The sequence below is a fragment of the Festucalex cinctus genome, chromosome 9 (assembly GCF_051991245.1).
Source record: "Festucalex cinctus isolate MCC-2025b chromosome 9, RoL_Fcin_1.0, whole genome shotgun sequence".
Lineage (NCBI taxonomy): Eukaryota > Metazoa > Chordata > Actinopteri > Syngnathiformes > Syngnathidae > Festucalex > Festucalex cinctus.
In genome coordinates, this window is record NC_135419.1 from 13,074,464 (window position 1) to 13,090,310 (window position 15,847).

The window sequence follows — 15,847 nt, forward strand, 5'->3', positions numbered from 1 at the left end:
CCTCTGCGATTGGCTGACAACCAGTTCAGGGTGTAACCCGCTTACTGCCCAGAGCCAGCTGAGATAGGCTCCAGCACCCCCCACGACCCTTGTGAGGAATAAACAGTCAAGAAAATGGATGGATGGATTGGATGGATATAAACAACCTGCAATCTCCAATAAGACTTAATATTGAGGCACTTACTTGCTAAAGGGCCAAAACATGCCTTGTGAAAATTAAACTGCACTAAAAAACAAGCCACCAGAGGGTGCTAGAACTGCACAAATGGAAATCAACCTGATTTTTAACAGATGTGCTGCTTTTAATATGACGACGATATATTGTGGCAGTTTTAATATCACAATATCAGGATATTGCCGTTATGGTTACATCCCTAATATCCATAAGTTTCAATTAACAGCAAACTCGTTTATTAATTTTTATTTTTTAATCACTTTTTCCTGTAATTTAATGCACTTTTATGCACAAAAGTTGGACGTACATTCGGCAACTATTTTGCATATTTAATGAATAACACACCTTGAATCAAGCACATTTAAACCATTTTTAATTATTAATGCTTGTTGCTCTGTAGATTTACACCAAAGCTGTCAGGTCCAACATCAGCGCAAGTTTCAAAAGTTCCCATCTTGTGACGCCTTTCCTTCTCGTTCTGCTTAGGTTCCAGTGATAAAGCCAACGTGGAGATCGTAATCCTCATCGGAACCGGAGCGCTTGCTGTCTTCTTCTGGGCCCTGCTCATCCTCATATTCTGCAACGTGAAACGGGTCAGGCGCCCCTCCTTTTCCACGTTTGACCCTCTTTAACCTCCGCCTCCCCTTTAAATCAGTCTCGTCTTTGCCGTTTGCTCCGAGGCCTCCCGATGTGTCCTTGGAGTCCAATTTGTCGTTTTTAACCCTCATAACAAGGACGAGCGTGATGACTCCCAAATTGCCTTTTATTTACTTTTTTTTGGTCACAAATGACATCACCGCGCAGCTGTTCCACAGCATGACGTGTGGGAACGCTCGCTCACGTTCATTTTTCATCTCTCGCCTGTTCCACAGATTAACCCGGCGGACATTAAGACCGGCTATCTGTCGATTATCATGGATCCTTTGGAGGTTCCCTTGGATGAACAGTGTGAATACCTGCCGTATGACTCCTCCCAGTGGGAAATCCCCCGGGACCGATTGCGACTGGGTGAGTGCGCCGCAAGGTGGGGGGTCGAGCACAGGTGCATGCCGGGATGACGAGGGGAAAACAAAAGGCGAGAATATATGGATTGAAAACCAAATCGCGTTTCCATGAATTCTTCATGGGCGAGTTGAGATTGCAGCCTGCCAAGAAAAGTGCTAATGTTTAATATTGCACTCGCTCCCTGCACGGCTGTTTAAAAACACCCTGAGGAAAAAAGCATCTGTTCCGTGGCCGCAACTCATTGGAGCGTTCTGTTTTCCGAGCGTTGCAATTGAGGTTGTAATTTTTCCGGCTGGTCTCCATAGCTGCCAGATGCATTCACATTTTCAAATCAATGAGTCTAAAATATTCGCTCCTTTTTGTGTCCCTCGACACAGGGAAGGTTTTGGGCCACGGTGCCTTCGGCAAGGTCATCGAGGCGTCCATCTACGGAATCAGCAAGAGCGCTCGTCTGGACACCGTGGCTGTCAAGATGCTGAAGGGTCAGAGGCATCTTTCCATGCATGTATTCTCAATTAGTCAGCATAACGCTTTTGCGTGGATAAATGCAATGGGCCATATTGCACTTCCCATATTAAATTTGGGGCAGAGATGTAGTAAGAGGGCTGAGGAGTTTTTTCGTTTGTTTTTTTAATTTATTGTTTATGCTTCATTTTTCATACATTCTAATTTTCTTACTCCTTTTTTGGACATATTGGCTATATTTTTCCTGTTTTGTTTTTTTTTGCTATCAATTTCTGACATTTTTGGCAATTTTGTGAACATTTTATGGTAATTTTGTTATTCCTTTTTTGGACATATTGGCTATATTTTTCCTGTTTTGTTTTTTTTTTGCTATCAATTTGTGACATTTTTGGCAATTTTGTGGACATTTTATGAAAATTTTGTTATTCCTTTTTTGGACATATTGGCTATATTTTTCCTGCATTTTTTTATTTTTTTTTGCTATAAATTTCTGACATTTTTGGCAATTTTGTGGACATTTTATGGTAATTTTGTTATTCCTTTTTTGGACATATTGGCTATATTTTTCCCGTGTTTTGTTTTTGCTATCAATTTCATCTACCTTTCATCTCTCTCTTTTTCTGGCAACTTGAAAATTTGGACTCTGACTTTTTTTTTACAATATATTTAATTATTATTATTATTATTATCTAAATCAGTTAAATATTTCATCTAAAAAAATAAAATAATGTAAAAAATATATATATATACATATATATTTTTAGAGTGACTAAAGAGCCACATATGGCTCCAGAGCCAATTATTATTATTTATTTTTTTAAATCAAAATCAGTTAATTTAAATATTTCATCTAAAAAAAAAAAAAAAGAGCCACATATGGCTCCAGAGCCTCAGGTTGTAGACCCCTGATATAGTGAAATGGTTAAAAATCATAATAATAATAATAATGATGATAAAAAAAAATACAGCTCCTACAGTGCAACACTAAAAAAGGGGGCAAAAATAAACTAAAACCTGCAAAATCTCACTCAACCCGGAGCCTTATAAAAGAAAACAATAGTGCAGTTTATTGAGCTTAATATACTTTTTTATGTTTCACTTACAGCAGACAATTTTCCCCTAATTGTATGAGGTAGTTTGTTCTCTTCCAAAAGAAACTCTGACTGTGATTGCTTTTTTAAGGGAATTACTTTTTGCCAAGGGATAATTAAGACAAAGATAATAGATTAACAAGTGAAATGATTGTGTAGCTTGGAAGACCAGGACAATGTGTCCTGTTTGTGAAAACACGTCCACGTCAGTCTCAACGCGTCAAACGCGTTACACGAGGCCGACGTTTGATTTCAGATCAGTGAATGTTTACCGTCCGTTGTGCGCTTTCAGACGGAGCCACGGCCAGCGAGCACAAAGCTTTAATGTCTGAGCTGAAGATCCTCATCCACATTGGCAACCACCTGAATGTCGTCAACCTGCTCGGAGCCTGCACCAAAGCAAACGGTCAGTTTGAAGTGCACCCGATGGGCCCTGCGCTCGTTCGCTCTCTTGTTGGAACAGATGCTTTGTCCTCGCGGGAACCTTTTTACTGTTAGTTGTCACTCGCTGAGCTCGCAGCACAACTTCCTTTTTTGGCTGGGCGGTTTAGTGTCGCTTCTCTCCAGTGGCATTTCTGCTTAAAGCGCAAACAAGGATATTATATAATCGCGGCATGGGAGTGCAACAAAGTTCCTGACGATGTCACATGGCTTCTTTTACCGATTAGGAAAGCAGCAATAAAAATGAGGTCTGATTTGTGTTTTTTCTGAACAGGCCCATTGATGGTGATCGTGGAATACTGCAAGTATGGGAATCTGTCCAACTTCCTGCGAACAAAGAGAGAGTTTTTCCTCCCCTATAGGGTATCAATTATAAATAGTATGGGTGGTACTGGGAATCTTTGACTGCCTCACAATTCAATTTGATTCCAATTTTTGGATTCGATTCAGAATCGATTTCCGATTCAGAACGATTTTTGATTCAAAATGATTTGACTGACAATGATTTCTGCTTCAAGTTAGACATGTGCAAAGAATCATCATGATATGACTCGCTAATGCTAATTAGCGCGCTACTCACGGCACTTATCACTCAAATAAACGAGTATTCAATGCTTCAGGAATGTATACAGTAGGGATGTTCGATACCACTTTTTTTCAGACCAATACCGATACTCAGACCCTCAGTACTCACCGATACCGATACCAGTAGTACATTTTGACAAATAAAAAAAAAAAAATCACTAAAAGATATTTTACAAATATATATATTTATATATAATATTTATATAAATATAATATATATATATAAATATTATATATATATATAAATATTATATATATATATATATATATATATATATATATATATATATATATATATATACACACACACACACACATATATATAAATATAAACAAACATATTTCCTTTAATTTTGACAAAAAAAAAAAAACAGCACAGTCAATAGTCTTAACGCTCAAAATAAAACACAAAAATGCTCTTTTAGTTTAAGATTCACAATTTTGAAGTATTTCCAAACCGGTGAAGTTTTGTGGTGAAAAACTGCTGCAAGCTAGCGCCAGCTACAGGCAAGGAGGACTCACTTAACGTCTTCCCCCTCTGCCATCGGTCGCTTGTACTCGTCTGCGTCACGAGTACTCGAGTACTTGAAAAAAGGCTGGTATCAGCCCGATACCGATACCTGGTATCGGTACGCGCCCATCCCTAGTATACAGAGAAGCATCTTAACATTACGCTGCAAAACTACAACTTTTATTGGAATAATTTGACTTTTCCCTTCTAAATCATTCGTTCAGTTGTTTTTCCAAACAAAACGGGAAGTACAAAAACAAAAAAATGACTTGTTTTCTCAATATTCGATCCAAAAACCCAAATTTGGATTTTGTGCACAAATGGAAAATACGGACAACGAGCGATTTGGACGTTTCATCCAGTGTGACCCCCGGAAGCGATTTTTTTTGTTTGTTTTATCTGATTCATGGCTCGACCTTGTCATGTCTTCTGGCCTCAGAGTTACCCTCTTACACGCACTGAAGAGCACATAATCATCAATTTTTGCAATTACTAGCACACAGTTACTGATCTGTAAATATTACTGGGTAGCCGTCCAAATCGCCCGTTGTCTGTTTTTACCATTTTCCATTTGTGCACAAAATTGGAAATCGGATAAGTTGTTCTCCGGTTTCTTCATTTTGGTTTTTGGAACAAATATTGAGAAAACAAGTCATTTTTTTGTTGTTTTGGAATTTTTACATCCCTTTTTGTTTGGGGAAAACGATTGAACGAATGATGCACGGATTTTTCTACTCTCTAACGTGGCTACCATTTACAGAGGGATGTCACGATCAGGGCAATATCGCGATATCGTGATATTAAAACTGCCACAATATAGTCGACGTCATGTTCGCAAAATTTAGAAGGAACACATTTGTTAAAAAAAGTCGTTGATTTCCATTTGTGCAGTTCTACCACCAGTGGCTAGTTTATTAGTGCAATTTAATTTTCATTTGGGATGTTTTGGCCTTCTATCTATTCTAATTGTCAGATGAAGATAATTATCGTATCGTGACCTTCATATCGTGATAATATCGTATCGTGATGTTTTGATATCGTTACATCCCTACATTTACAGTGTATCAGAATGCGCAGAACCACACTGCCCCTAAGTGGCCAAATCGTGTACAACATGAACAGCGCTCTCAATAAAAGGCACACACAAACAAGGGCAAGACAGTATGAAATAACTTAAATAAAACCGATTTGGGGAACTTTAAAATCGATTCTGAATCGTACTAAATGAGAGTGGCAATTTTTTTGGCACACCCCTAATAAATAGGCACTCGCGCATAATTCCGACTGGTGAAATAAAGCCCTCACTCATTCCTCCATTTAGGATCGTTCTCCCAAAACTCAGAGCCAGGTTCGGCGGATGATCGAAGCCGGTCAAACGGAGCAAAGTGGCCTTCAGACGCCGTCGTTGGACACGGCCGCTCACAAACCCGGCGTGGAAAAACGTGAGTCTCACTCGCAGCAAAAAAACAAAAGAAAACAAAACAAAAAACAGATTGTGCGGTTGTTAACGCGTGGCTTTCATCTTTGTTTTTCCTCCCCACAGTGGAGGATTTGTGGAAAACGCCTTTGACGATAGAAGATCTAATTTGCTACAGTTTCCAAGTAGCCCGTGGGATGGAGTTCCTGGCATCGAGAAAGGTTCATTAGCAGCACTGTAGCAATTAGCGACAATTTGTCTCTCGAGGTTGTGTTTGCAGGATGGCGATTGTGTCCGCAGATCATTACGGAGTTTTAAAGAAAGCGCATGCAAATTGTTATTCTTTTCAACCGATATAGAGCGAGAGTTACTCCAAATCTGTCTGTCACAAACTTGTGTATTAGTGCCTTTTTGTGACACCACATCACTATTGTGGTGAATGGGAGCACAAAACTTTGAGGGCACGAATTCCATTGTCGAAATTGAGAGTGGAAAGTGCGATTTAGAGATTTGTCAGTAAAAATATACCTTACGTATAAAGTAAAAAAAATAACATGGTAAACTCGCCTCAGTGGCACTCGTTGAAGCGCAATCCTCCCCAATTAATGTTGCACTGAAAAATATTTCATGAGTGAAGAAATGTTCAATCACATTGTGGCGAATGAGTCCGTCCAGTGAAGACAAGAATGGCAGTAAATGGCAACAAACATTTTCGTCTGCCCAGCTGAAACATCATCAAACTAATTGTAGCCTATAAAACATTAGGATTAGATCGACGAATGCTCCTTTGTAAGATGATGTAATCATTTCATTAAAAAAAAATAAAAATTCGGACACTAAACATTCTGTAACATCACTTGATGATTTTTGACTTTTTAACACAATTTAATTGTGTATTATGCAAGCTATCTGTGACTGAAGTGACGCAACTGAAATAGACTTCTATGTTAAAAGATGAGATAGCTTTTAACTCATTCACTGCCAGTCATTATAGAAAATTTTTACATTTCCAATACTCACGTGATATTACATTCAATAATTATATATAAACCGAATCTACCAAATAACAGAATAGACTCCCTACTTTTTGTCCCGTCCCGTTCTTTTATAATTGACAGCAGAAAAATGTAGGTTTGCCAAAATACAGCCATTTCTCCCATGGACTCTGAAACTGTGTTTATTTCCTATAAAATGGGGCTATGATGTCATCTACCGGTGGTTGGGCATCAGTAAAGTTGTTTCCAAGTTTGATATTTACAGTGGAGCATGCTCAGATTCGCCCCCATTTAGCACCGCTCTAAAAAATACAATTGACAAGTATACTTGTCAAAGGCAGTGAATGAGTTTTAATATGGAAAGAAAAATGCACTGAGCTGTCACTGTCAAATGCGATTATGCCATCTAGTGGCAGAAAAATGACCAACCCAAATCAATCACTCGTTTTTTTGTTTTTTACAGTACAGTACAGTACATCTTTTTAATGTTAACTCAATTTTATGAATTATTATGAAGTGACTAAAAGATGCAGACATATTTCTTTTAGTTTAACACTTTAAGAGTCTGAAAACTTGGAAAATAATTTACGTGTACATTTTATTGTACATTTAGAACAGATGTAAAATTTGTGATTAATCGTGAGTTAACTATTGAAGTCTTGTGATTAATTACGATTAAACATTTTAATCGCTTGACACCTCTAATATGCCTAAAGACAAATCCAAATGAAGATTTTTTTTTCCTCTTCAAAATGGCAGCTTTTACAATTTCAAAATTGCATTGTCCTTCCTTGCTATGTCGATTTGAATTCTATTACAGTCAAACCTCGGTTTTCAAACGGAAGGCTGTTCTAAAAGTGATTTGTTCGAAATCCGAAACAATTTTTCCCATTATAATTATTGTAAATAATTTTAATCTGTTCCAAGTCTAAAAAACACTTTTTCCAAGTCTCCACATAAACTGACTTAAGATCAGATGTGGCCCATGTGCTAAATAGGAAAGATAATCGCCATTAAACTTTGTTTTCATGCAGCAGGTTTCAACAACATGCAGCAGTGAAATTTACTTCTTTGTCAGTTCTGGTTGTTTTTGTCCTTGATTTTGTCTTTGACAGCGTGGGAGATCAAAAAATAAAAATAAATTTCTTCTTTGAACCCCTTCAGACATTTCTGTGGAAAAGTCTGACTTCATAGTATCGCATTCATCTCATTCTAATTGCTGAATCCATCAAACGGAGGCGTTTTACATATCAAACAAAAGCATGACACTGAACTTTTATCAGCAGACTGTTAGGTCGCCGGCGTTTTAATATGCTACTGTAGGCAAAGCAGTCGCAGGGGCTGGCAGACAAAGACCAGCCCCCCATATCAGTATGCGCGGCAACGACGTAAAACTAACAAAAGATGAAATTCCATGCGTGTGTCGGCAGTGTATCCACAGAGACCTGGCGGCCCGCAACATTCTGCTGTCAGAAAACAACGTGGTGAAGATCTGCGACTTCGGCCTGGCCCGAGACATATACAAAGACCCCGACTACGTCAGGAAAGGCAACGTACGAACGACGTGAACGTTTTCCACAGTCGACGTGACGATTGACTCTCCTTGCCTCGGGTGTAATTTTTTTTCTGTGCCGTTTTGACATGCTCACATGCAGGCCCGACTGCCTCTCAAGTGGATGGCACCGGAGAGTATCTTTGACAAAGTGTACACCAGCCAGAGTGACGTGTGGTCCTTTGGAGTGCTCCTCTGGGAAATCTTTTCACTTGGTACAAAAACTTTTTTTTTCCTTTTTAATATCAAGACACATTTGAATAAAAGGGAAGTTCAAACATTGCGGGGTCGCCATTGAAGTGCAAATCCCACAGCAATTTGGGAATTTGGTTGGATTTCTTGCAGCGAGATTAAAATGGTCATGCCTGATTTTTCATGCACCAGTTTCTTTGTTCTATCTGACTCTTTTGTTCCAGGTGCTTCTCCATATCCGGGAGTGCAAATTGATGAGGACTTTTGCAAACGACTCAAAGACGGCGTCAGAATGAGATCGCCAGAAACGGCCTCGCCTGAAATGTAAGATCTGTTATCAATGGTGGGGAAACATTTGTTGTATTAACTGTTTACTTATTAAACTGATCAATTTAAATATAATTATTATTGCTCATTTTATTTAAAAAAAGTTATTCAATGGAGTCATGGTACATAATAAAAGACCTTAGAGATTCTTGATAGACGTAGCAGGGTGGGTTTATTTCTACCCATCACCTTGGGTCAGGATTTTGATCAACAACTAAAAACTACCCATGCTAATGAGTTAAAGCTACCAAGAAATGTGTTACTAGGTTATTAGTATGTGGCTATAAAATAATACTAATTTTACGACCAACATTTTCGAAGAATATATACATATGTATAAATTTATTTAACTTGTTAACTTGCACATGATTAAAAAGATGACGTCACTTAGCACATTTTAATCATGAGCAACTGACGTACAGAAAGTACATTTTTTCTAAGCGTACCTTCCTATCCACTGTATCTATCAAAGTAGTAGTAGTACATATCACATTGTGATACAGCACAGTTGTCCACCTCACAACTAAGCATAAATTCGCATAAATTCAAAATTCATTTGAAATTATTTTGCCAACTTACAGTCCATAAGAGATAATTTGACATCACTACTAGCAGATGGTTGGTTGGTGGTTGTACAGTATGTTGAGCATTCTTTGCATGACTCTGCCGCCCTCTGCTGGCAGATACGGCATCATGTTGGCGTGCTGGCACGGAGAGCCCAAAGAGCGACCCCCCTTCCCCGCCCTGGTGCAAACCCTGGGAGACCTGCTGCAGGACAACAGTCTGCCTGTCAGATACACCTATGAGAAACATAACATCAACGAAACTGCTTCCTGTTGTTGATCTGAACAACTTTTTTTTTTTTTTTTTTTTTTTTGCTCTCAGGACGGGAAGGACTACATCCCTTTGAACCACTCGCAGAGCTCAGAAGATGACGGCTTTTCGCAAGCGTCATCGCGGCCTCCATCTGAAGAGGAGTTGAGGCTGGCTTGTAACGCGCTGCCGAACAGGTACTGATGTAGTGAATTTCTTACTTGTAGAATGCATGGGTGGGTGTGGCTAACTGACAGAGGTGGGCGTGACTTGGTTGTCACAAATGAGTTAACGATATATAACGAGTTTGACACCATTTTGTTAGCAGGTCAACTTCTTTTGAGTTTCTTGCCATTAAAAAGTATTTGAAGCTTTTTTTCCTCTCATGAAATGACCTAACATTTGGGAGTATGCTCATTAAACTTATAAGCCCTCGGGGAGGGTTAGCTCATTTAACTGTCCGTGACGTGTTCTGTGAGCACAACAGGTCAGCTGAGGTTTTTATTTGAGTCTGAATTCAATGAAGTCTCTTTTTTTTGTGGCGCCGCATCACGTATTTGGCACGCTGACCTCTCGCTGGTCTTTCTAGCAGGTATTATAACTTGGTGCCCTTTGCCGGCTGCGTGCTGGCGGGAGCCTCAAAGACGAGCCAGCCCAGAGTGAAGACGTTTGAAGAGCTACCTTTAGAGATTCAGCCTCAGAAGAGCACTCAGGTAAGAACTTTTATGATATTATTCGCAATTTTGTGAAATGTATCTCTGGCCTCGGTTCACCGGCAAAGTGATTCACTTTTTTAGCGCCATGGGAAAGCATATTGATTTTGACTTATATAAGATGGCGAGGCAGTACCATGTGCAGTATTGTATTTTGGTCTTGCTCAACACTTTTTAAAAGTTTTTTTTCGTAAGTCATTTTGTTTGCAATCAAAAATAAATATAAACATGTTAAAAAGAATCTCAATCATCCAAATGAGAAAGAAAATTGATTTTAGGGCATGGTGACATACTTTTTCTGAGGTCACAAGATTTCATGTCTCTCCAGGATAACCAGACGGACAGCGGGATGGTTTTAGCCTCGGAGGAGTTGGAGAGACTTGAGCACAGGCACAAGGGAGCTGTGGCAAAAAGGTGAATTCCACAACTGTCATTCTTATTGGTGGATGCTATTTTTTTTTTGTTTGTATTACTTATAATTACGACTGAGCTATTTAGAAAAAGTCTAATAATAATAATAATAATAATAATAAACTTTCTTACATACTCAAAAAAATCCAATTATGATTTTATTTCCCTTAATATTTTCAAGGTTGTTTTTATTTTATAGATCGAATGTATTATGCATAAATCTTTGGTATTATAGGATAAGCTTATTCCATGTAAGCATGTGGACAACACTCCCTATAAATCCAAATGTATCATTAAACAGACATTTTGAGCTCTTTATTTCATGATAATATATTTTCACCCTATTAAAAGCCTGACGTATATGATCTGACACATGCATTGCACTGATAATCCATTAGAGGGCAGTATCACCCAGCTGATGGCTTTTCCAGCTACCTTGCACCAATACTTATATTCATAGTGGGAAATGTTCTGATATTTGGAAATACTAATGTTTGATATGTCTGTTTATTATTATATTTTCGACAGTTATAAATGTGAGAATTTAAAGCATTGTGGCCAGATGTATCAAATATGACACAAATCAAAACTATGTGGAAGTTGATTTTCAAAAAAAAAAAAATGTTCAAAAGCACCAATAAATACTCTATTTACAAAGAATCAGATTTTTTTTCTCATATATTTCAGGGTTCAAGCTTTGTAGGGTTAAGCACTGAACTTATCTAGACACTTTATCAATAAATTATACAATCAATTATTCAGACTATCGCTATTCAGACTATTCACTTCTTGAATTTTCCCATTTAATAAAATGTAGCTACATAGAAAAACAATTTTTTGCTCACTCATTGCCTATTTTGGTGTCCCGCCTTCAGACGCATGAGCAGCAGCAGCAGCACGGAGCCTCTGACGGCCTCGAGCGGTTCTTTTGGACGGAACTTCGGTTCCACCGGGTGCACGCGTCCAAATTTCTTCAACCAGCTGTCGGGTCAGACGTTCTACAACAACGAATACGGACACTTGTCTGAGGAGGGCTTCTGCGCCAGTGACTTCTTCTCCTCGCCAAGTGCACCCTGCTTTGCCTCCTCCAATGTGTGACCGAAACACGTGTATGACAAGAGAAAGGAATTTTAAAAACTCAAATAAAAAAAATATATAAATATATATAAACACACGGTGAACTTGAACCTGAGCTGGCGATGGACTGTAATTCATGTGCCTGACAAGCACAGCAGCCACTGGGTGGCAGCATTACGACTACAAAACAAAACCAATGTATTTTCTGAACACACGTATTGTATATTTTTTTAAGCTTTTGTATTTCAAAGTGCTTCATTTGTACAACTGTTTCCTTATATGGTAAGATATAAAGAAATGTATCTCCTCACATCTGTTTTCAAATCAATGGTTGCACATGTATCCATTCTATTTTTAGATTCCATATATCATGTGACAGACACGGTGACGTCATCACCAAATGGAGGAAGAAAATATGGCACAACAGTGACATTACCAATAACTTCAAAATTGTTTAAAAAAACAAAAACAAACAAACAGTAAAGAGGCCAACAGCAACGATGAAGGAGCTGCAGGAATTTGGGGCAAGTACTCGCTGTTTAGTACGTGACAACAATCTGCCATCTTTGTCATTTGTTTGGACTACGAGGTAGGATGGGAGGATTTTCTTACAAGGAAAAAAAAATCCTAATGCAATAAAGTCCGATTAAACCCAACGTTGATCTTTCTGGCCCAAACTCTAAAAAATAATGTGTAACATCCTGACTACCAGCAATTCAAATTTGTCCTCTGTAGTGGACCTTTTTAAACCTGAATCCCACCCAGTTCATATGATTAAATTAAATGTGTAGGGGTGGGGCTTTGCTACTTGATTTTACTACACTGATTGCATCATAAAAGAAAATGGCTTCCAAAGAGTACAAGCACTTTTTAGGGAAGAGGAAAAGTAAGTGTATAACACTTTTTATTGAACAAATTTAGGCTTTAAATGTTGTTAGCATGTTTTCTATAAGACTCTTACGAACACATTAAAGTATTGTTTGAATTATTTTAACTGTATTTGAGCCTAGCATTTAAAGTTTAGAAAAATGTCCTCTGTAGTGGACACATCATAGCTTAAATAAAAACGTTTTTTTTTTTTTTTCTTTTGCAGTATTCCAGTTACTTCACAAAGATTGCGGAATATCAAAATAAACATGATTAGATCATCATATTTCTTTTCTTGGTAGTCAGGAGCATGATTTGGGAATTTTATTTTATTTTTTCTCAGTTGTAACTAGAGTTAGCAAAAGTGATGAACTAGGGGTCTCAGGCGATTAAAGTTTTTAACCGTGATTAATCACATGACCTCAAATTACGACTTAAGATAGAACTTGAGTGAATTATGAACAGTTCAAAATGCCAATCGATTTTCTAAGAATCCGAACCTGAATCCAGTAAACTAAACCGAGTGTTATAATAAAAGCCTAAGGTGCTGGAACAAAGTATAAGCTTGAGGGTGTAGATATTTATGCAACCAGGTTGTTCTAAGCTTTTTGTCAGTTTGTTTTTCAATTGAGTTGAACATATTGGGATTTTTTTTTCATAAAAACCTTAACAGGTCTGTGTAGACTTTTATCCACTGCAAATTCTTCAGCCTTTGATCAATATTTCACAATGTCATGGGGAATGTAATTTAGAACAAAATGAGGAAAAAGTCAATACTTTCTGGATGTACCGTATTTTGATTCATCTTAAATAAGCTTTTGTTGCTGATTGACAAGCCGAGCGATGATTCACGTAACACAAGCGGGCGCCAATATGCGCCAAAGATGTCATTTAGTGGAGGCGGTGGCGGCGCATTGAAAATGTTAGTGACGGAGGCCACCTGAGGCTGAGCGACGTTACGGTGAATAAAAAGCGGTTGAGTCACACCGAGAGGCTCTTATCGGCGCCACACGTACGCACGGCGACGGCTTATCAAGCTCTTACAAGCTGACATCACGCATGACGACCTGGAATCGTAAATGAGGTGGCGGGGAGCAAGGTCCACACCTTGCGCACGCCAAATGAGATGCAAAGGTTCAGGTCGCCTGTTTGTCACTTTTTTTGACCTGAATTGGACGTCCCTGAAAAACACCGACATAAAAAAAACCCAAAAAACGTCAGCTGCTGAGCTTTTATTAAGAAATGAAACGTCTTGTCTGCGTTGCACACTACAAAAGTACCATATTGTGAATTGGACCTGGAATTTACTTCTCTTAAAGTAAATAAAAGTTTAAAAAAAAATGTCAGAATGAAATAAATTATTTAATCTCAGTCGATGACTGACAGTAACTTCATTGGCACCTTGATCAAACAAGAATTGAATACAAATGGGAAATGGGTGACCTCAGCCTTTTTGTAACTAGTTTTCTGTTAACAGAAAGAAACCAGCAGGACAATACTTGGTTTGCTTTAAAAAAAATAAATAAAATAAAATTTAAAAAAAAAACTATGAACAACCATTATGGCTACACTGAAATGAAAAAAATCAACAGCGGTCATATTTGGAACAGCTGAGTGTCCAAATTCTCACGTGACCTGATAAAGTCAAAGCCCAGCAGCTTCTGTGTCAATGTGGAGACTTTCCATATCCTCATGGAAGGAAAAAAAAAAAAAAGTTAAAAATACTTCTGGTTGCAACATCAACAGGGGCCATTTTTGTTTTTTTTCCCCCTTGGAACAAAAACACATAAAACCAAAACATTCACTACTTCATTGGACAAACAAACTAAAGTTAAACTTTTAACCAGAAATTTCTTAACAAGTCCTCATCATAACTCATTACTTTACTGTGACTTTTTCATAAAATCTAGTTTTCCATTTTTTGTAATAATATATATTTTTTAATGTCCAAGTACTTTAATCATGGGAATATAAATTGTTGATGTTTAACAATCATAATAGAAGACTTGACAGTCCTATAATATTTTTAGTGATATTGTACTGTTTTTTTTTTCACTTCAGTGTGGCCCCACTACGCTTTAAACAAACTTAAAAATAAAATAAAATAAAATACAGCTTAATAACATTATAGACAACACCAAAATTAAGTTGAAACGAAAAACAAAACAAAAAAGAACGCTGAATGGCAATCATGGCCTCGTAAAATGCTCCAAGAGGAACAAGCTAATGACATGAGTATGTGCATATCTGTGGGGGATAAATTATTATTATTATTATTATTATTAAATGTTTCAAACTTATTCCCCATTATTAGCTGAAAAAGTTAACTACTTGTAGTCACAGATTTTGTGCTCAGGCCAAATCTGTATCTTGTGAAAAAGTAGTGCTTTGGTGCCGAGGAACTATGATAAAGGGGAAGAGCTTCATTAGTCAGCCCATGACCTTGTCTAATAGGAAAGTCATCATCACGATTTTCCGAACATTTTTTGGAAGCCACTAAACATGAGGATGATTGTGTAAACTCAAAGCACACGCCACATTTTACAGTGACTGCATGTTTCGCCATACTGTTTACCAATTTACCATTAAGTTTGGAGAAAAAAAAAAAAAACACCTTTCAAAAGACAGACTGAAAGTTTCTGTAGCTCCCTTGGCTGACCCCCGACACGCTGTAAAAAGTTGGCCGCAGGAAGCGGACACGCGATAGTCAGCATCCACACGTCACCGGAACGCACTGAGCCCGAGGGCAGCGTCGCTAACCGACATGAGATGAGCGCCAGGAGCCTGAAAATTAAATCCTGTGCTTTGAGCCCCTCGACTGGTTACCAGGATACATTCCCAAGGAAGCAGGATTGGATTTAGCTAACAGGCTACTTTTGCACTTATAAATAATAACATAAGGGGTGGGGGGGAGGAAAACGGTCGCTTTTAGGTTTTAGTCCTAGGACATTTTTCCAATCTGGATCTTCTTCCAGGCCTCTGATGCAGTGAATATGCACGAATCAATTATGCCCGCCACTGTAAACGTCCCTCCGACGATGGCACAGATCTGCATAATATATAAAAATATATATTAAAAATAAATAAAATAAATATATTAAATAAAGAAATAAAGTTAAAAAAAAGTAAAATAATGAAAAAGAAAATAAATTAAAAAATAAATAAAAATGTAAAAAATATAAAGAAGAAAAAATATAAATAAATAAAAAC

The 15,847-nt window shown here is 37.8% G+C and overlaps 2 protein-coding genes across 2 annotated transcripts in view; one reads left to right on the plus strand and one right to left on the minus strand.

Moving 5' to 3' along the window:
• flt4 (fms related receptor tyrosine kinase 4) overlaps positions 1–12,179 on the plus strand; it is a 65,715-nt gene extending 53,536 nt beyond the window's left edge. The window contains exons 16-30 of the mRNA XM_077531816.1: positions 662–768; positions 1,048–1,183; positions 1,558–1,662; positions 3,029–3,142; positions 3,452–3,540; positions 5,595–5,715; positions 5,817–5,911; positions 8,116–8,238; positions 8,341–8,452; positions 8,654–8,753; positions 9,440–9,545; positions 9,642–9,766; positions 10,159–10,282; positions 10,611–10,696; positions 11,569–12,179. Coding sequence (XP_077387942.1) covers positions 662–768; positions 1,048–1,183; positions 1,558–1,662; positions 3,029–3,142; positions 3,452–3,540; positions 5,595–5,715; positions 5,817–5,911; positions 8,116–8,238; positions 8,341–8,452; positions 8,654–8,753; positions 9,440–9,545; positions 9,642–9,766; positions 10,159–10,282; positions 10,611–10,696; positions 11,569–11,791 — 1,766 coding nt within the window. The 3' untranslated portion in view covers positions 11,792–12,179. The remainder of the gene's footprint in view (positions 1–661; positions 769–1,047; positions 1,184–1,557; positions 1,663–3,028; positions 3,143–3,451; positions 3,541–5,594; positions 5,716–5,816; positions 5,912–8,115; positions 8,239–8,340; positions 8,453–8,653; positions 8,754–9,439; positions 9,546–9,641; positions 9,767–10,158; positions 10,283–10,610; positions 10,697–11,568) is intronic.
• Positions 12,180–13,854: 1,675 nt separating this feature from the next.
• The window catches only part of ergic1 (endoplasmic reticulum-golgi intermediate compartment 1), a 105,130-nt gene continuing 103,137 nt past the window's right edge, over positions 13,855–15,847 (minus strand). Inside the window, exon 18 of the mRNA XM_077531824.1 lies at positions 13,855–15,686. Coding sequence (XP_077387950.1) covers positions 15,579–15,686 — 108 coding nt within the window. The 3' untranslated portion in view covers positions 13,855–15,578. The remainder of the gene's footprint in view (positions 15,687–15,847) is intronic.